The sequence below is a fragment of the Balaenoptera acutorostrata genome, chromosome 20 (genome assembly GCF_949987535.1).
Source record: "Balaenoptera acutorostrata chromosome 20, mBalAcu1.1, whole genome shotgun sequence".
Taxonomy (NCBI): domain Eukaryota; kingdom Metazoa; phylum Chordata; class Mammalia; order Artiodactyla; family Balaenopteridae; genus Balaenoptera; species Balaenoptera acutorostrata.
In genome coordinates this window covers 54,432,379-54,453,417 of record NC_080083.1, presented here as the reverse complement: position 1 = coordinate 54,453,417, position 21,039 = coordinate 54,432,379, and the positions used below count along the sequence as shown (strand labels likewise).

The 21,039-nt window shown below is 56.4% G+C and overlaps 1 protein-coding gene across 1 annotated transcript in view; it reads right to left on the bottom strand.

The window, feature by feature from the left end:
- The window catches only part of DNAH17 (dynein axonemal heavy chain 17), a 109,588-nt gene that overhangs the window by 35,936 nt on the left and 52,613 nt on the right, over positions 1–21,039 (bottom strand). Inside the window, exons 38-53 of the mRNA XM_007185782.2 lie at positions 20,786–20,924; positions 20,378–20,605; positions 19,877–20,014; positions 18,855–18,987; positions 17,167–17,294; positions 16,287–16,435; positions 13,194–13,476; positions 12,920–13,093; positions 12,463–12,670; positions 11,858–12,023; positions 9,320–9,422; positions 8,468–8,615; positions 8,004–8,095; positions 6,745–6,906; positions 6,085–6,249; positions 5,793–5,984 (exon numbers count right to left, since the gene is read on the bottom strand). Of these exons, the coding sequence (XP_007185844.2) occupies positions 5,793–5,984; positions 6,085–6,249; positions 6,745–6,906; positions 8,004–8,095; positions 8,468–8,615; positions 9,320–9,422; positions 11,858–12,023; positions 12,463–12,670; positions 12,920–13,093; positions 13,194–13,476; positions 16,287–16,435; positions 17,167–17,294; positions 18,855–18,987; positions 19,877–20,014; positions 20,378–20,605; positions 20,786–20,924 (2,608 nt within the window). The remainder of the gene's footprint in view (positions 1–5,792; positions 5,985–6,084; positions 6,250–6,744; positions 6,907–8,003; positions 8,096–8,467; positions 8,616–9,319; positions 9,423–11,857; positions 12,024–12,462; positions 12,671–12,919; positions 13,094–13,193; positions 13,477–16,286; positions 16,436–17,166; positions 17,295–18,854; positions 18,988–19,876; positions 20,015–20,377; positions 20,606–20,785; positions 20,925–21,039) is intronic.

The window sequence follows — 21,039 nt, the reverse complement described above, 5'->3', positions numbered from 1 at the left end:
GACCCGGGGCCTTCAGTGGAGGATACCCAGGCTTGTGGCGGCTCTACTCGCCACAGGTCCAAAGTGGAAGCACCCCGGATGTCCCTGGAAGGATGGATGGATAAACACAATGGGGTCCATTCACACAGTGGGATATTATTCTGCCTTAAGAAGGAAGGAAATTCTGACCATGCTACAACACAGAGGAACCTAGAAGACATTATGCTCAGCCAGTCACAAAAGGACAAACAGGATTTGTCCTCATATGAGTAGGATTCCACTCATACGAGGTCCCTGGCAGAGTCGGATTCATGGAGACAGAAAGTAGAACGGTGGCTGCCAGGGACTGTGGGGAGCGGGGAGGGGGAGTTGGTGTTTCATGGGGACAGAGTTTCTGTTCGGGAAGATGAGAAAGTTCTGGAGATGGACGGTGGGGATGGTGGCACAACTATGTGAACGTATTAATGCCACTGAATGGTGTGGTTAAAATGGTAAATTTTGTGTTGTCTATGCTTTACCACAAAAAAAAGGAATAAAAAGCTTAAATGAAGACCCTGGAAGAGGTCCCGAATAAATACACCACAGGCTGGGACGGGGAGGCTGGAAAGAATGAATAAGCCTCGAAGTATACCCTCTGCTTATCATAACTCCTATCACATTACTAGTAGGTTTTAAAGAAATAACTTGACAAAACAATTGCATGGTAATTCTGGATGAATAAATGAAGGAGAATAGTAAAAGAAAAAAAAAAGCATGTTACAGATCAGTATGAATAGCTTGCTATGTTTGAAAAGTATGCCCATTTACATGTATAACTTGTAAATATATATTAAAATGTCTGTCATTGTCATCCAAGTATGAATGTGAATTTTCAGGGGTTTGGTGATTTGCTTTTCTTTACCGTCTAATTTTTAAATAAGACCTGAGAACCTCTGTAATTATTTTAAAGGCTTTAAAATGTCCATTGTAGGCATTCCGAGTAGCTCTCTTCTGCCCTTTGGAAGCAGCACACCTCCCTGACATCTGTTCAGAGAGAAACATCACCAAGGTCCCTCAGCTGGAGTTGACAGGGGTATAACGGGTCAAAAGGCAAGCTCCACATTCCAGGTTTTTTGGACAAGCTTAAAAAACAAATCAAAGGGGGCTTCCCTGGTGGCGCAGTGGTTGAGAGTCTGCCTGCCAATGCAGGGGACACGGGTTCGAGCCCTGGTCTGGGAAGATCCCACATGCCGCGGAGCAGCTGGGCCCGTGAGCCACAACTACTGAGCCTGTGCGTCTTGGAGCCTGTGCTCCGCAACAAGAGAGGCCACGATAGTGAGAGGCCTGCGCATCGCGATGAAGAGTGGCCCCCGCTTGCCGCAACTAGAGAAAGCCCTCGCACAGAAACGAAGACCCAACACAGCCATAAATAAATAAATAAATAAATAAATAAATAAATAAAAATTAAAAAACAAACAAACAAACAAACAAATCAAAGGGAAGCCCTGAGCCTGGGAGAGCGGAGGCCTCAGGTGGGATCCGAGCCCTGGTCGCGCCCTCGGGCATAGCCTCCAAGGCAGGTCCTGCTTGGAGAGGCGGCGGGGCCTTGGTGTTGAGACACATCACTCCTCCCATTTTACAGCCCATCATGGATGTGGGCTGGGGGCCGACAACGCCGGAATCAGCCGTACGTATCTAAACGCGGGAGCTTCGTTGTGCGCGTGAGCCCGGTGGTCGTCCTGGGGGAGGCGAGTGTGGCGGCTGCACGACAGAGGGCAGCTCCCGGCTGGTGCGGGCTCAACCTGCACCGCTGTCACGCTGACCCCTGAGTGTTCCTCCCTCCTGTGGTTTGGGAATGACTGAATTTGGGAAGGGCAGCGAAGTTCCACCAAGTTCAGCTTTTGAATCCGGTTCGACTGGCTGAGGCAAGGGATCTGCTTGGAGCGAGGGAAGCTAGTTGCTGCAGGGACCCAGGTCAGAGCGGAACATTCTGGAAAGACCGATGGTCCCTAAAGGCCGAGGGCCGGCGTGGTGGCTCTGGGCCTGCAGCACCGCTCTTCCCCGATCCCGCTCGCTCCTCCCCTGGATAATCGGGATTTGCTGCACCTCCTGGTCACTGCCCTTTCTCTTTGGCTCCTGCTGCCGGGCTCTCTCCTGGGGCCCCCAGGGGAACCTGCTCCGGCCAAGACCTCAGGGCCTCTCCTCGGCCGCAGCCCACTGTCCTGCCTGGAGCCTCTGCGGCCTCGACTGTCGTGAAGCTCGGCCCTCCCTGGCCTTCCTGCCGTGGCGCTTGCTCCGTTCCTGCTGACCGCTGCCTGCCCCGGGATCCCGTCCTCCTCAGCCTCTCCACCTCTCTGGCAGGGACTCCTCCAGCCCCAGGCTCTCAGGCTGAGGGGCCGAGATCTCCACCTCCCGCCCTCTCCTGCACTTCCCAGCCCCACAGGTCCCAGCGCACCTTGGCCATCTCCTCTCAGGCGTCCCCTCAGTTCCTCCGACGCCCACGCACACGAGGCCGCATGTTATCTTGGTTTCTCCTGGCACTGGAGTCTTGGCCGCCCTCGCCCCCAGCCCAGTCCCCCTGTGTCCTCATTTCCTGTCTGCTTGAGGGAGACATCGTGTCAGTAATTGCTCCCGCTGCCAACGTCACGGTAAGCCCCACAAGCTCAGCTCCGGGGGTCCCCTCCTCACTCACCATCGAGGAGGAGGGAGCGGGTCCGGACACCTGCGTCTGGGTGCATCTAGGGACTGGTGGTAACAGAGCGGGGTGCCCGCTCCCCTCTGGCCGGGACACACTTCCGGGGCCCCTTGCAGCCATCGTCATTGCCGGCAGAGAGGAAGGAACACGGAGTCCAGGTTTGGGGGTGAGTCTCAGGGAACAGGGTTGAAGAGGTGTGGCCGGGCGCTCTCCTCATTCTGCCTTGCCGGCTGCAGGAAGGCAAGGGCTCGCCCCGCCCGCCCCTCCCGGCTCAGCATTTGCTGAAGGTCAAGGGGACCGCCCGAGCTGCTGAGACATGGGCCTGGCCCCTCACTCAGCTTAAAGCGTTTCTCCAGAGGGTCCAGCCCAGCTCTCTGGGCTACTACTCGGGCCTCGGGGAGAGGGCTCACAAAGGTCAAAAACATGCCACTGGGCTTCCCTGGTGGCGCAGTGGTTGAGAATCTGCCTGCTAATGCAGGAGACACGGGTTCGAGCCCTGGTCTGGGAAGATCCCACATGCCGCGGAGCGGCTGGGCCCGTGAGCCACAGCTGCTGAGCCTGCGCGTCTGGAGCCTGTGCCCCGCAGCAGGAGGGGCCGCGATAGTGAAAGGCCCGCGCACCGCGATGAAGAGCGGTCCCCGCACCGCGATGAAGAGTGGCCCCCACTTGCCGCAACTAGAGAAAGCCCTCGCACGAACCGAAGACCCAGCACAGCCAAAAATAAAAAAAATAAATAAAAAAAAAAAAAAACAAAAAAACCAAAAAAAACAAAAAAAAACAAAAAAAAAACATGCCACTGCCTGGCCTGGGGACTGCGTGGGGGGTGGGGCCTGGGGACCCAGCAGGTGGGAGTCCAGCTAAGCCCCCACTCCTCACGCTCGCCCATGACGAGGGTCTCGCTCGGTCTCTCCCTCCTCCCTTCTTGTTGCACTGCCTGGTCCCAGCCTCCGTGGGGTCACCGGGGCTCCGTGGTGCCCCCCTCGCCGTCACCCCTGAGCGATCTCTGCTGTCTTCAAGCCATCCCCCACTCTGTCCCAGAACACCACCAGATCCTGCCCCTCCTCCGCGCAAATGACCTTGACAGTATCTTGTTTTCTTGGGACCAAGTCCAGGATTTTCCATGAGGCACACGATGGCCCTTGGGTTTGGATACTGACCCTTTTCCCACTTCGTCTCCAAACTCCAGTGGGTGCCCGTGGCTTACGGTAAGACTTTATAATAATGTTACATCATCATGGATGCATCCGTTACGCTGATAACATACACATTGTTAACTTCTTACTGTGACACTATCATTAGAACAATAATAATACATCTTATAACTGTTCAGGAGTCTGCTTCCCCTAATATGACGCAAGGTCTGATGCAAGATCCTATAGCCCTGTCTATAGCTGTCCTTACTTCCAAATCCACAGAAGCTACTTAATAAATAACAAATATAATAATAAATACTTAATAAATGATAACAAATGAGGAGTACAAACCCAGCTCGTCACGGGCGTAGGAGCAATGAATTGTGATGAAACAGATCACAGAGTTGCTGCAGCTAATGCCGGGGATAAAACAACAGCTGCCACAGTTGGCCCCAAAGTGAGGCCAACAAAATCCTCACAAGGACAGGGCAAATAGTATGATGCAATCAAGAAAATAAAGCAAGGGCTTCCCTGGTGGCACAGTGGTTGAGAATCTGCCTGCCAATTCAGGCGACACAGGTTTGAGCCCTGGTCTGGGAAGATCCCACATGCCGCGGAGCAACTAGGCCCGTGAGCCACAACTACTGAGCCTGCGTGTCTGGAGCTTGTGCTCCGCAACAAGAGAGGCTGCGACAGTGAGAGGCCCGCCGTGCACCGTGATGAAGAGTGGACCCCGCTTGCCGCAACTAGAGAAAGCCCTCGCACAGAAACGAAGACCCAACACAGCCAGAAAGAAAGAAAGAAAGAAAGAAAGAAGCTTTAAAAAAAGAAAATAAAGCAATACAATTAAGCTAACAGACTAGAAACTTTTTCAGTGGAGACAACTCGGTACAGCTATACAGCTCCAGATGCAAGGGTTCTAACCACCCTGAACGCACTCGGGGAGTCGGTGCGAACCCACTCGCTCGGCTTAGCTGAGCACCGCTAAGACCCACGACGCGCCGGGTCAGTTCAGGAGGCGGTGCCTGGCAGAACCTACATTAGGAAGGCCTCTCCCTTAAGGCTGGGATTTAAAAAATACAGCCAGCTGGCTAGTCCTTTGATAGGAAGAGTAGAACGCGCTGGGGGCGATGGCAAGCTGGACACTACCTGGGGGCTGCTGTCCCTGGCACAGCCTGCTTGGCATTGTCGGGAGAGCAGGGCTGAGACCTAGCCCACCGTCCCCATCGTCCTTCCTGGGGCCTCTGCCCACAGACCACCCCCTCCTGCTGAGGTCCCAGGGTGCCAGGCTCTGGCAGGGGTCCAGACCATCCCCCTAAGGCCACCTGGCCAGCAACTGCCTCTGAGTCGTGAGCGGAGGGGAGGGTCCCCTGGGTCTGGCATTGTCCCGGCCCACAGAAGCAGCCTCGACACCAAGGCAAAGAGAGATGAGCCGTGTGACGTGGTCCAGTCAATTTCAGCTCTAATCTGAGACACAACAATGGTACGCTGTAGACTAATCGTGTATGACTAGCACACAGGTCCCCGAGAGAGCAAATTTTCGGGAAAAAGAAATCAATAAAAAGCCTCGGCGGCACGTCTTGGGGATGGGAGACCTGAGTCAAGCTCATATTTATTTGATTAATTCAAAAAAGCAGCCTCCCAGAACCCTGAGCAGGTAGTCAGACAGCTAGTGAGTACCGGTTCTGAATTATTTAATCTGGAAAACTGGGAAAGATGCGGCACGATTTGATGACCAGAGACGAGAACCTAATCTCTTTGCCGCTATTATCTGAGGTGACTCTCTACTGGCTCTAATCTACCGGAAACCCACACTTCCTTTTACCTTCGTCACATGGCCATGGGCACCGGCCGAATGTGTCCCTGGCTTTTACCGTCTAAGATAAACACCCTGCTGGTGGCCTTCACGTTCTCTGCGCTGGATGCTTTGTTTTGGGAATGGGAGTGGGGAGACTCTTCTCCGCTCCCCCTCCCGAAGGGCGGCTTATTGAGAGGTGACATCTCACCTTGAGGTCTGGGATCCCGTAGCCCTTCTTGAGGGTGATCTGGAACACGTCCAGCGCGCTGATGTACGCGGCCAGGCGGGAGAGGCTCTGCTTGCCGCTGCCGCCCACCCCTACCAGCAGGGCGTTGCCCCGTGGGGACTCCAGGATGCGGTTGATCCTGCAGATGTGGGCCACCGCGTCCTCAAACAGCACCTGAAGAGATCAGACCAGAGAGACCCCGGGTGTCTCACCGCGCAGACACGCCTCCCTCGTCCCTCCCCACCCCACTGCTGCCTGCTTGAGCCCCGCTCACCAGGTTCATGACCGCGTTGACCTCGTTGTAACTGTCCAGGACTTCCACCAGGAGCTTGTTCAGGGAAGCCACGTCAGTCACCGGCAGGTATTTGGGATCGCCGATCCCGTGAGCAAAGTGGCAGTAGATATTGGGTTTAGCGAATAAGAGCTCTTCACCAAGATCCTAGACGTCAGAGACGAGATGCTTCTGTTGTCGCTGCCTCGGGCACACAGATCACGAACAGCAGCCCTAGCACCTTGCCCGGCGGCCTCAGGATGTCAGGCCATGTCTGCAGGGGCCCACACTGCTGCTACCAGGGGCCCTGCAAACCACTGGGCAAAATCCCCTGGTCCCTGCCACATCGGGAATGAACTGAGAGTCCAGAAAAATGATTCTACCACGAAAACCCCGGACACACCAGCAGAGCACGTCGACCCCAGCAGAGCTGTCTGTGCCCAGCGGCTAGAGGGAGGTCTTCACATCCTGACCTGTCGAGGGCTCCACTCCTCCTCGCTCGGGCCACACCCACGTGGCAGAGTCATCTCGTGGGACCCAACGTGGTCCTTCCCATCCCCACCCCAGGGCCCTTGCAGGGGGCGGGGATTGTCACAGGGCCCCGACACTCTGCCCTTCGGAGCCTTCCTGGGCTTGGCAGGGGGACACGGTGGCCTGACGTACGTCGAAGAACTTCTTGGTGGAAGCGACGGTGACCCTGCGCAGCGTCTCCTGGTCCTTCTCGTCCACCATCTTGTCGCCGTACACACGTTCGGCTTCGTGCAGCCAGAGGCGGACGAGGTCTAGTGGGATTTTCAGGATCTCTGTGGTGGAGAACAGGAGCCCCTGCCCCAGATGCGGGACGGTCGGCATCCTGAGCTGTGTCCCGGAGGCAAGCCGAGCACCGCATGTGGATTAAACGAGAAAGTGGCCGCTTCCCCAGGGAATGACCCTTTAGGCTGTGGTACAGTGTCCATTTGAGGTCCAGGAAGCCACAGACTGCCAAGGCCGCGCAAATCCTGGAGGCTGGAGGGTGTGTCTGTGGCCTGAGAGACGTGGGGGGATTCTCCTCACGAGACAGGGTTAAGGGCTGCCCCCTCTAAGGGGGTGGGCGGTGGAGAAAGGGACAAAGGGGCTGATCAGGCAGAAGCCCGACTACGGGAGGCCATGGAGCGGCCGGCGAGCTTGGGCTGTGCCAGTCCTGGCTTGGCCGTTTACTAACCAAGTGACCTGGCAAGTTCAACAGGTGCTTTTTTTTCCAGGCCCCTGTTCTGGGCTCTGGGAACACAGTGATGATGGGACTGACCCTGCCTTCATGGAGTTTGCCTTCTAGTGGGGAGACGTAACCAGACAAAATCACAAGGTAATTACACAGTGTGATGTGTGATATGAATGACATAAACAGGGACCGTGAGACAGAGTGTGTGGGGATGAGGAGGGGCCTCCTGAGGGCACGACATTTGAGCTGACACGAAGTGGGGGGAGCCTTAGACTTCCCATCTGTAAAATGGGGATATACAAGCGTTACATGTTGTTTGGAGGAGAAAATGGGGATGTAAGTGGCCAAACCCATCGGCTAGCTTAGTCAATACATAAGAGGAAACATCATCACCACCATCATCACCATCAAGAGTACAACGATCACCACCACCATCACCATCATCATCACCATCGTTATCAACATCCCCACCGTCATCACCATCATTACGACCACCATCATCACCATCATTATCGCCATCATCACTATCACCATTATCATCACCATGGTCACCATCATCACCATCATTATCACTATCACCACGGTCACCATCCTCATCAACATCATCACTGTCATCAGTCCATAGATCACTTTGCTTTCTCTCCTGAGAGTAGCAGAGGAGGAGAGCATCTGTGGGTCAGGCCTTGGCCATAAGGTGACATGACAATAGCACTAAAAGCAGTACCTGGAAAATATTGGAGAGGTCCCTGAGGTTGAAGACATAATGAAACTTAATTGCTGTGGGAAGAAACGTTGATGTCACTTTCTGGTGCAGGGCTGTTACAGGAAAAAGACACATCGATTCTTGCACACTCTTAATGGCCTCAGGAAGCGCAAAGCTTAAGCTGTAGTTTCTAAAGCAAATGGACTGTGAGATGGTGACAATTTAAGTAAGAAATCTGCAGAGCCGAGGAAGGAGGAAGTTTGCTACTCTACTGATGTGTAAATTGTTTCTGTATACTGAATTTCCTATCCTCTGCCTCCCCCTCAAGCAACTGGACTTCACAATACCTCAACAGCATCGTTAAAAAAAATATTGACTTGGAAGTATAAACAAAATATTTACCAGGGGAAAGTATGAAGCCTCCGTCAGCCCCATAAAGCAGTGGGTCTCACTGACAGGAGAGGGGGCGAGGCAGGTCAGCTTACCCAGGGCGGAGGCCACCAGATGGCTGCTCATCTTCTGGACTGCCATGGGGACCGATCGATAGGCCAGGTGCTGGGCCAGGATGGTGCTGTAGATGCTCACGAGAGCCTCCTGGCCCGGGAAGTTCACGGCAAACACACAGAAGTGGCGCTGCCCGGAACAACCAGAGGCCCTGGTCAGGCTGCTCGTAGGGACCAGCTTGGGGCGGGGCCGCCTTCCTGGGGAGCAGACTCTGTCCTCATCGTCTAATGTCTCGTGGGCATGGTCAGAATGGACAGGTTCCCTCCTCATGCCACGTGTGTGGTAAAGCCCCCTTAAATATTAATTACATCTCAAACAGCCAAATTCGTGTCATGCTCTCCAGAAAAAACTTAGAGGAGGCCAAAGAGTGCCTCAGAGCGCAGCCTGGATTTAAATTCCAGGTCTCCATCTGCTTAGGTAATTCAGAGGTGAGGTCCTGCCTGGGTGGCGTTGCAGATAGAGTACAGGATTTCCTGTTAAATCTGAATTTCACATAGGAAATTTTTTTTTTTTTTTAGTACAAATATGTCTCAAACATCGTATGGGGCATGATTTGCTGTTTATCTGAAATTCAGATTTGAGCAGGCATCTGTATTTTTATTTGCTAAGTAAGTCTGGCAGCCCTACGGGCTCACAGGGAGAGCTGGCTAGCCTCTCAACACCCCCCCTCCCCCACCCACTGGGAATGTCCTGACATCTTCTGAAAGGCTGGGACGTTCTCCAGGGAATGCCAGCCCACTGCCCCACAATCCCAAATCAATGCTTTCCTTCTCATTTGCCAAAGTGAGCCTCGACTCCTGCAGCTGACCGAGATGAGTCTGGGTTCTGCCTACCTGAAGCCTGGGGTCAATGGTGAAGGATCCAGCAGTGGGGTTCATGCATGCCACGTACTGACAGTTATGGATGTCCTTCAGTGTCAGCTTCTGTCGGTCATACCTGCGCGGGCAAGGCCAGCGTAATGTCCTGCTGCCGGCCCCCAGGAGCCACCCCCGGCTCCCCACCCACCCCAGTACTGCCCTGCATATGGTTAAAAAAAACCTCAAAATAACAATTACATGTGAAATGGCCAATTGTACTTCATGCTTTTAAGAAAAATTTTGAAACAGGAGGCAACGGAGTGGCTCAGTGTTCAGGTCTGGGTTTATGTTCCAGCTCCTCCATTCAGTAGCATCGTGACTCTGGGGAGGCTGGCTAACCCCTCCGTGCCTCAGTATTCTTATCTGTGCAATGGGTCATTATGAGGACGAATGGAGCTAATGCATGAAAATAAACTTAGAAGGGCACCTGAAATAGAGCAAGGGTTCCATAAATGTTTACCACCACCCCCATTATCACTCTAATTATCAAGGATGATGATGGTGACGATGATCAAATAAGCTGAAGAGTTTCCTCGGTGCCAGGCACTGCTAACACCTCCAGGGGCTCAGACGAGGTCAAAGGCTATAGAGAGCTTGTGCATCTTTCATGTGCCTTTTACCTTTTGGCTTTTCCCCCCATTGTTTTGTTTTGTTTTCTGTTGGGAGTTGGTGCTGGCCCTTGTGGATCTGTGGGGATTCCTTGTATGCCCCACATATGAATCCACTGCCAGTATCAGGCATTGCAAGTAATTTCTCCCATCAACTCCATATTGTGCTTGCCCATGGTGTCTCTTGGTGAACAGTGTTCCTCAGTTCTCAGGTAAGTCAAAGTAACCATTCTTCGGCCTTCTGGTCTATGCTTTTGAAGCCTAGCTTTGAGAAGTCCTTCCCACTCCCCACCTTTCCCCGGGTCACACTTTCTTCCACCGACGTGGCAGTTTCTCCTCTGGCTTGTGGGTCTGCCCTCCACGTGGGGCCCGCCTGATCTATGTGGTAGGGCTGGTCTGTGCTGCTGTTTCTTCTGCACTTGCTGACAGAGCCTCTGAACAGTCCAGCCTTCCCTGTTGCTTGTGGGGCCCCTTTATCTGAAATTCTAGAGGGATCTTCCAAATCTGACTATGCCTCCCCCTCCTAGAGAGATTCTTCAGGACAAACTCCAGGGCAGGTGTGGACCCAGGGCTGAAGCTTCACAGCTCTTAGGACCCTCTTAAAGAAGAGTACACCACATCTTAGTTTTGTAACTTTCGCAAGGATGCACGACCTGGTGAGCCCATTTCGAGAGCATGCAACCAGGGCCCGGGAGAGTGAGGGACCACCCCTGGGCCCTCCTGGGCCTCCCAGCAGATCCTCCCGAGGGGGCGTGGGCAGCCCTCACGTATCCCTCCTGCTTTGCCCTCGGCCTCCTGCCCTGTCCCTCCCCAGACCTGTCCTGGGCCCTGGCCGTCCCACACCACTTTCATGTCCTCACAGATGTCGAGCTCTCGCAGGGCTGCACTTCAAGTGCGCCCCGCCCCGGCCCAGCTCTGTCACCTCCCCAGGGAGCCATCCCTAACACCCTGTTCCCACATCACAGCCCACAGCCTCCATGGCTTCACTGCTGTCCTTGCTGGGTTCCTACAGCCTGTGAGCCCTGGAGTCGGTGTCATGTCGCGGGGAAAGGCCAGCCATGGAGTCAGACATGTGGGCTTGACCTCCAGCTGGGCCTCTCATCAGGGCTGTGACCGCCAGCAGGCCACTTATCCCCTCTGTGCCCTATTTCTCGGCAGTAAGCGGCAGGCTCCACGCATCCCCTCACTGACTTCTGATGAGATTTCTCGGGTTCCTTTGGTCTCAAAGCCCCCAGGTGTGGCCTGGGCCACTTGCCAGGTCATCACGGCACACTTCCTTCAAGTGATACTTGTTTTAACCACACTGAATGTTCTGACCTTTCCAGACTGCAAATGTAAACATGACACCCTCGGCTTTCCGTTGCCCTTGGGAGAAAGTGTTCTCAGTCCAGTGGTCCATGAGTCCTGGGGTCTGGCCGCCCCTGCCCCGGGCACCCTCTCCCCCTGGCTCTCGTGCTCCAGCCACGCTGGGCTCCTATGGCCCCCTCCAGGGGCCACACTCCCTCTGCCCATGGCATCTGCTGTGCCTGAGATGCTCTCCCTCCAAAGTATTGACACTAAGGCCAGTAATGGAGCTCCCAGCTGCCTCCTCCCACCCCGGGTCTCTGACCCAGCCGCTGGGGTCCTCTGTGACTGCTCCCTTCACCCTGGAACTGCACCCCTCTGTCCTCTCTGCCATATGGACACTTCAATCGGAGGGGTACCTGTCTGTCCCTGCTCCATGGAACTGCAGGCCACAGCCGCCAGCCCGGGACCTGGCAGATGCCCAGGGCGTATTTGCGGAATGTATGAGAGGAGGATACCTTGACCCCCCCACCTCTCCCCAGACCTGTGACCCCATCAGCGTGGTCCTGTGCCCCAGCCCTGCATCCTCCCTGTGGCAAACCCCTCCCCCGCCCCCACTCACCAGTGCCTGTGGTCCATGTGCTGCCGGAGGAGGGTGTGCGGGGCCACCGTCCCGTACTTGTCCACCTCGGGCATGTTCATGTCGTCGATGAAGTAGACCAGCTTCTTGGTGCCTGGTGGCCCGTAATTCCGCCCCGATTTCTTCTCCAGCGGCTTTTCGAGAACACCTAGAGAAGGGAATGGGGTGACTACCACGGTGCTTGGTAGATCTCAGAGGCGGTGGCCCAAAGGGTAGCCCTGGGGGCACCAAAGACAGGTGGGTTGGACTCCAGCCACCTCATGAGTAAAGGAGAGGGTGGTGGGCACCACTGGCTCCAGGCAGGGACGCAGGAACCTTGCGCTCATCGACCTCGGGGCCACCTGAGACTGGTTAGGAGCGGAGCTCCCTGTGGGATCTGCCACCCTCGTCCCCCTGCTCTGGGCATAGAGAGCAGCGGGTGGGGGCACGGGAAGTGGAGAGGCAGCTGGCCAGCTCCCGGGTCTGCAGTAAGAAGGCGCTGTGAGGAACGTCAGGGTGGGACTGGGGGGCAGTCGCGCGCGTCAGATGAGAGTGATTGGGTATGTCGAGGCCAGGCCGTGAGGACCCACGCTTGTCCTCAACCTCACCCTGCAGCATAGCCGAGGTCGTGTAGAAGTTGAAGGGCACGGCCTGCACTAAGTAGTCATCTGTGCTCAGGCTGTCCAGCTTGTCCCCCATCAGCACCGACTTGCCCGTCCCTGCGTTCCCCACCAGCATCACGGGCCACGACTTCTCCACGAGCAGGTCCATGAAGTAGCGGATGCGGATGGTTTCCGTGGTGTGCACCAGTGAGGCCTGGGGGAGGGGGCAGGAGGATGGGCGGGGAGAGGGAGGAGCTGTAACCCCAGACACACCCGAGCCTCCAATTCCCACCTTCCCAACAAACTTGCAGACCTGGACAGTTTGTCAAATCCCCAGTCTTACTTGAAAGGTCCTATTGTTGAAAACCGTTTGCGACTGGACATCCCATTGAGAAGCGAGTGGGATGGGGCTCTGAGTCCTGCTCCTAAATCGTCATAAATCGTCACTGCTCTGGGCAGTTACCTGCAGTGGGACATCAGGGTCCAGCTCGAAGCGGGGCACCTTGTCCGTCCACGGCAGGAACTTTTTGGTGTCGGGATCTATGTAGTAGTCAAAGATCGTTCCCTGCGAGGGGAACTTGATTGTCTTAAATTCGTTGATCCACCATCGGCTGAACTCGACCCGATAATCTACAAGCTGTTGGGAAACAAAATAAAGCACAGAAACGGCCCAGTTGAGAGGGATGCCGGGAGACCGAGTCTGGCTGGCCAGGCACCCGCCGCGGCCGGCTGCTCACCTGGTCCTGGAACATGGCCCCTCCGAAGGCCCAGAAGCAGGCGAACACGAAGTAGAGCTCGTACAGCTCCTTGGCAGAGTCGGGTGGTGCATTCTTCTCGGTAAGGAGGCACTCGAGCAGGTACAGGATCATCTGGATGACCGTGATCTCGGGCACTGGAGTGATCTTCTTAAACCCGACGCGAAGCTTGTCCAGGCAGGTGGGCAGGTACTTGTCAAAGAGGATCATCAGGTTGGCCTTTTCCGACTGCACCTTGCGCCTCTCAATCCAGCTGCTCACCACCCTGGGGAAGACGGGGAGGTGCTGGAGGACTGGGCCACCACGTTGGGTCCTCCTGGCAACCCTCCGCTTGGTGAACGCTTCCACGTGATTCTGGTACTCCTGCCTGGTGATGGGGCCGGTCCCAGACCTTAAGAGGATCTGATGAGGGTGTGCTCTTTCCCTGGGATTCTAGCTGTGGGGTGCTGTCCTCCTAGAACAACTGGGAGCCATCCTTCCTACCCCCAAATGCAGATAATACTGAGGACAGTAGAGCTGGATATAGGAGAAGAGGAGAGGAGAGAAAAGTTTCATAACATCATCTGGGGGAGAGAGAGGGAGGGGATGGGAAGGGAACAAAAGAGAAAGGAAAGGAGAGGAGCAGGGACACATCATCGCATTATCTGGCCTCCTGGATCCAGCCATGCCTGAAGCATACATGGTGAATTGAGCCAATTGACACATTTAATGGAAGAGTCCAAACCAATACAACAGGCATTCCTGAGGAGCCATGTTGGGTTGTCTGGCACACATACATCTCTGGAGTGGGTTGCATAGAGGGGTGTGGATTCTAGAGCCCAACTGCCTGGCTTGAATGGGCTCTAGTGTGGCCAGCCATGGCCTCGGGCAAGTTACTCAACGTGTCTGGGTCTCAGGTTTCTCATCCGTAAATGGGAGTGGTGATAATCACTCCCATATTTGAAGGACTACCTGGGCTGATATTTTTAAAGCTCATAGAGGGGAGCCTGGTCCACGGTAAGTGCTGAACAAGTGCCTGCTAAAAGTGTAAAGAGCGTCCGGCTCCCTTGCGGGCTGATGAGCTCAGTGAGCTGTCCTTTCTAGGATGCCCAAAACGTAAGCAGGAAGCTCGCGTTACCCGACTCAGCTCGCCTGCCCTCCGCAGCCCCAGCAGACATGCCTTTCTGCAAGTGAGCGCATGTTCTGGAAGCTCTGCCTCTTACTGCACCCCTAGCAGAACAGAGAACCAAGAGCTCAAATACTCTGCCCCATTGCCCCTGGGTTCACTAGGTAACAGAGCAAACCTTTAAACACTCTACGTCCACAAGCAAACACAGTGCAGTTGAGAAGTGAATTCCAAATACAGTTGGTCTTCAGAATGGAGACCAATTTGCAAATCTATACATAGACTGCTGCATTTGCCTTCTATCTTGAAGGCAGATATATCAAATTTTAAATTTTGCCTTGTTAGAGACATTTAGTGCATGCAAATGTGCGCTCTGGCTTTGATCTGGAAAGCCGACCCAGACCCAGACCCAGACCCAGACCCAGACACGCACACGCGCGCACACACACACACACACACACACACACAAAAACACCCCGGGAGGACGAGTGGCTTCCCTGCAGGCTCCTGCCCTGTCCCCAGAGGCCACGGGGCCCCTGGGGGTCAGGCCAGCTCTGGCTCTGTCCCTGCAGGGTCACTGTGCTCGTGTACCCCCCTAGCCCCGGCCTCGCTGCATCGGGAGATGGCGGTCTCACTTCCCACTCGATGCACAGACGCATCGAGCATGAACTCTCCTCCTCCCCCTCTCCCCCCACCGGCACACTTGCCTGTGCCTGGAAACACCCATGCCTGCTCATCTCGCCCCAGCTGCTACGAGACATTTCCAGAAAGACCCTCATTACCAGGGCCTCCTCCCAATTCCTCCTCCATGAATTGCCATCTGGCTTCTGCCCCTATCACGCCAGAAAGCTGTTCTTCCTGAGTTAATGGTGAGCTCCCAGCTGCCAAATCCAGTGGCAACTTTCTGTCCTTGGCTCCTTGACCCTCCGGACGTGACCCTCTCGACGCTGCTTCCCTCCTGAAGCTTTTTCCTCCCTGGCTACGTGGGACGTCACCTCCCTGGTTTCCCTTCTACCTGTTCCTTCTTGAATCCTTCAAGGATTCTCCTTCCTCCCAACATCTCTTACCACTCTCCACATCACTCCGGGAGACCCAGTTTCCCTAGCACGGGGCATCCGAGGGTCAGACACACAGCAGGTGTGCTGAAAGCACTGGTTGAATAAATGAATGAATGAAGTGGACGACTGAATGAATGCAGCCAAGGTGTTTCTCCTGAGCCTGTCAGTCCCAGAATGTTGCACTGGGGTTTCTACTCAAGACCACGCAGGATGTCCTGGCGTATAAATTACTAGCCATGTGTCCAAGTACAAAAACATGCCTCCAGGATCAATGGCAAGCCTTCCATTTCTTAAGGTTTCACACATTTCTCACATCCATCCCTCCTCCCCTGTCGCCAGTGGCCACCCGTCATCTGCTGTCACGTCAGAAGGGGCCCCTGTGCCAGCCCTGGAGGGTCAGTCCCTTCCTGCCAGGGGCATCCTCACGCCTCACGCTCCATCCACGAACACCGGACCACCGCCAGTTCCCGGGAACCTCACACTCGCGCCCTGATGCCCCTTAACTGTTGGTTCTCACTTGGAATGCTTTCCCCTATCTGTCTACCTGGAAAGCTCCTTCTCCTCTCGGGGGTCAGCCCCAACTCCAGCTCCTCCAGGAAGACTTCCTGTCTCCACAACAGGCCCAGACCCTCCCTCCCTCCTCCTCAGAGTTCCCTGCATGTGGTACAAACTTCTGTTTCGTTAGCTGCCGTGATGCAGAGTCGCCGTGCATGACATCACTTATTCAGACGTCTGTCCCGCATCCTTTCATTGCCCCCACGCTGCTGCCTGGGGAGGGCCCAGCACAAGGTATTTATCGTATGAGTGAACGAGTGAGTGAATGAATGAATGCATACACAGGAAACTCTGAAACGCCAATGCCCTCCTTTTTCTCTGCATAGTTTGGAGCGGGAGAACAAAAGCCCAACTCACGGGTTCCACCCTAGGTCGGCCGGGTTGATGTACAGAATGCCGGCTCTGGAGACGGTGGCCGGCGTGGCCGTCCTCAGGTGGCTGATCTCGAACACCAGCCGCATGGTGCGGTTCAGGGGGATCCGCTCATTGCTGGCCAGGGTGAGGACCTAGTGAGGGACACAGGCCTGTGGGTTTCAGCCCCAAAGCACCCTCGTCCTGAGGGTTTCACAGGTCACATCTCAGAATAGGAGGAGGAGGAGGAGGAGGTCGAGGACACCCCTCATACCCCCGCCAGCCACCAACCAGCTTCCCTAATCCAGCGACTCCCTGCCGTCCTCGATGCCAGCCCCCCCGGCCCCTCCCACCCCAGGGCCATGGAGAGCGTCCAGATGTGCGTGGATGACGTAGGACTTCACTCTGAGGCTAAATTTGCCTTTCAAACCATGACTCCGACCCCTCCCCAGGAATTCTGGGGTTCCCTCCTCCACCCACTTGAGAATCACTTTCTTAAGCTGCTTCTAGATAATTCTCAACACTGTCCACGCCTTCCAAGATATTAGCTACCCCTCCAACATCGTGCCACGCATCAGTCAGACAGGAACGGTCTCTACACCTGCATCCTTCGCCCACGCTGCAGCCAAAAAGCAGGTGAGCCGGATGCACGCGGGCCTGTATCCTGTGAGGAACGCGTCTTGTGATGGGGGGGGGGGGTGGCTTTCCCTCGTCCATAACGCTTTGTGCAGAACTCCAGGCAGGCCCCCTCCTGAGTCCCCATGCACAGCGGGTCCTGTCTGCTGAGTGCGGCAGGCGAGACATGTGGCATGTCCCATATGCTCCCCTCCCCCACGTTACTGCCGTTCTGGGGGGGTCAGCTCTGGGATCCAGGGCCCCCTTGTACCTTGTTGTCATCCATGACGGTGTTGAGGGACTCGATCCACATGGGGTCTATGTCCCCGTCCAGGACGATCCACTTGGGGCCGTCGTGAGGGATGTTGGCCAGGTCCCGCATGATGGTGGAGAAGAGGCCTGTGGGCGGCGGTGGCTCTGTCAGATCCAGCTCTGGGCGGCTCTCCCTGAGGCCACAGGGGCTGAGACCAAGCTCGCCCCCTCTTGTCCCCTCTGGGCCAACACTGGCCTCTCTCTCAGAGGTGGCCAGTGCCCTACTTCAGAGGGACAGCAGAGGCCCTCAGACAGGAGGGGACCTGGCTCATTTCCTGCCCTTCTCCTGACCCCGAGGACCCACCTTTATGACTCCACCCCTGACCCTGCCCCCCAACATCCCCCGCAAGTCTGGTCCAGTTCTCAGATTCAACAGCTCTACGCGGAAGGCCACTGCCCCGCCCTGCACCCCTTCACTCATCCCTTCCCTCTTTCATTCATTCACTCAATAGAGGTTTGCTGAGTGGTCTTAAAGAGTCAGGCTCAGGGACTTCCCTGGTGGCGCAGTGGATGAGAATCTGCCTGCCAATGCAGGGGACACGGGTTCGATCCCTGGCCCGAGAGGATCCCACATGCCGCGGAGCAACTAAGCCCGTGCGCCACAACTACTGAGCCTGTGCTCTAGAGCCCGTGCTCCACAACAGAAGCCACTGCAATGAGAAGCCCGCGCACTGCAACGGAGAATAGCCCCCACTCGCCGCAACTAGAGAAAGCCCGCGCGTAGCAATGAAGACTCAACGCAGCCAAAAATAAAATAAATAAAATTAATTAATTAAAAAAAAAACCAGGACAAAAAAAAAAAGAGTCAGGCTCAGAGCAGGGGCCGTGGGGACAACTGAAGCCCCTGCCCACCCCACAGAGCTTGCATCCCAGTGGAGGGGGTGACGACGCAAGATACACGTGCGGAAATAGATGTCAAGTCACAAAAAGAAAGCAGGGAGAGGGGCAGAGGGGGATGTGGTGGGTGGGGGGCCTCTCACAGAGGGGAGACTGGAGCAGAACCCCCCTGGATTCCTGTCCCGGGAGGGGGACGCATGGAAGCTTGGGTGGGGCGGGGGTGGGGATGGTCCCCTGGCAAGCAGTACACACCCACCTCTTCCAACCCCTCCAGTGCCCCTTCCTCCGCCTGGACCACCCTTGGGGCCCCCCATCTCCCCTAGCCCCTCACCTGTCCTTTCTCCGATGTCCCGAGTTTTTTTTTTTATATAAAGCACAGATCTCATCAAGGCCCTTCCCCAGAGAAACACCATTCCCAGCACCCGAGCCTCCAGCCTGCACTTCAGGGCTCTCCTCCTGTGGACCATGGGGTGGGGGCCCCGTCTCCCCTCAGCCCTGCTTGAGGCAGGCGTGCTGACGCTCCGGTGTCCATGGCTTCCCCGGTTCCTCCCGCCCGGGAGAGGGAACCAGCCCCCGTCTGTGATCTTCCTGCTCTCCACAAGCACCATCGTTATGCACCACGCGTATGTGTGGGGCCCCTCACCGCAGCTGGACCCGCTGAGGGTCTCCCTCGGGGGCTCGGCCACGTGCTCACTGCACAGAGGCCGGCCGAGCGGCCACGACAAAGCGGGCCCGCCGTGGACCCAGGCCTGGGACGCCTGCTCCGAGCCCTCGCCCTCTCGGCCCTGCCGGGGAAGCTGCTCCCATTACCATCTTTCCACTCCCTGGTCACCGGGTTGATGATGCCGAAGAGCTCGTCACAGGTGACGGCCTTGGGGTCCAGGTCCACGGCGACCGGCTTCCTCTGCAGGTTCTGATAGGTCTTGTTCAGAGACTTGAGGACCTGCGCCGAGGCGGGGGCTGCTCACACAGGGCCACATCCCGCACCCAGACCCTGCGCTAGGGCCCTCGTGTGAGCTCCAAGGGCCCTTGAAGACCCACAGGCAGAATCCCCGCTCTGGGCCTGCTTTGCTCTGGCGACACGCAGGTGAGTTTGCGACCCCCCAAACAACGTCCAGGAAGACGCTGAAACCCACAGGCCGGGAAGACACCCTGCGATTGTTCCCGTCTGTGCACAGCGGAGGGCTACTTGTGCCCAGACCGGGTAAAATTCATACTAGTTCCCTGATAATAAAAGTAACGTGCTCGCCGAAGGAAAAATTAAAGGAAGGAAACTACCTGTAATTCTTCCCCCTGCAGAGAAAAGGGTTTCTGAGGACATCTGAGGATGTTTCCCATGGGTATATGTGTAGACATACATACACACATTCCTTTTTAGAGAACTGGTTCGTACAGTTTCTGCCTTTTAAAAATAACTTGCAGCGAGCGTCCCTCATGTTACATCGTCTTTGGAAATGATCTTTAATAATAGCATAATAGTCCATCCTGTGGGCGGCTGGCTGAATACTCGGCTGGCTTAGAACTTTCCGACGTTATAGCTATCAGTCACGTTGGCCGCCACCCTCTGCTTTCCACCGTGCCCCAGGCAATGGTAGGGGGCGGGGGACAGGAGGGTGGGGGGTTGGCTGCAGAGAGGCGGGGTGACTGATATCACGGGGGAAGGAGCAGGAAGAGAGGAGGGCCTGGGAGAAGGGCCTCATCGTGGGACCAGGGTCCTCTGGCCACTCCTTGCCTCCTCCTCCGCCCCCAGCTCCCCGTCACAGCTTCCTTCCCGGTCCCTGACACCCTTCCACCCGGGTTGCACTGGGCTGGGTCCCCGGGTGGGCATGTACCTGGGACTTGCCACTGCCCGCGTTCCCGATGACGAACACCGAGTGCCTGACTTGCAGCAGTTCCTCCAGCTGCACCACCTTCAGCACGAAGCTGTCCTCCGCCTGCAGCTTGAGCTCCACGATGCTCTGCTTGATGACCTGGGGCAGGCGTGTGGGAACGGGGCGCTGGGCCCGTCGTGCAGCGCGAGGGAGCCCCCTGCCCAGCGGAGAGACCAGAAGGGAACAGCGGCCCTGCCCATGGGGATGTTTACGTGCTCTGCCGTGGGTGCTACCGAGAACCCCGTGCGGGGAATGGGTTTGCCCAAAGCACCCTCCACTTCCTCTCCCGATGCCCCCAGAGTTGCAAGAGGGGCTGGAGAGGCAACCTGTAGCCTCAGGACGTTCCTCGGGGCAGAGGGAGCCGTGCGTGTGTGGCCATTGCCGGCTGGCAGACGTGACCACCACCCCAGTGTGGTACCTGCCACTTAGGCAGGTGACCGGCGTGACCCTGGCTGTACCCACCTTCTCAAAATTCAGGTCCCGTTTCCGCGGCACGTCCATGGCGGGGAAGAGGTCCCCGATGAGCCCCATGAACACGGGCAGGTCGTCGGTGACGATCTTGGGGATGTTGAAGTCCCTGAGCGCCCTCATCAGCACCTGGTCCTCTGCCCGGCTGGGGTCGCCCCTCTTCAGGGAGCCGGCCACCACCAGCACAGACTTGATGGCTCGCAGGCCCCAGTCATAATGATCCTGCGAGTGGAGGGCAGGGGCGGGCGGGCGTGAGCGCGCTGGCGGGGGGGCCGGGATCGAGGCCCGCCTGCCGCTGGGATGCGTGGAGGCTCCACCAGGCTGTCTGGGAGGCGTCCGGGCCACCTGCGTTTGTAACCCCTGCCGACCCCAGCTCTGCGGGCCCAGGACGTTGTCACACACCTGCTTCGACAGCAGCTCTCTGCACAAGGTGTAGAGCGTGATGAACTTCCTGGCCAGAAGGCGGGCCTCCAGAAAGCCCTCAGACACCAGCATGATCTCGCATATCAGTTCAAAGTCGGGGACCACCATGGCGCAGGGCCTGAGGGGGTCAGCAGGGCCTGCCTTGGCTTCTCCCCCTCTTCCAACCATGCCCCCACCTGCCCCTTGTCACCTAGAGGCACACCTCACCTGCCAGGAGGAGCACAGCGTCACAG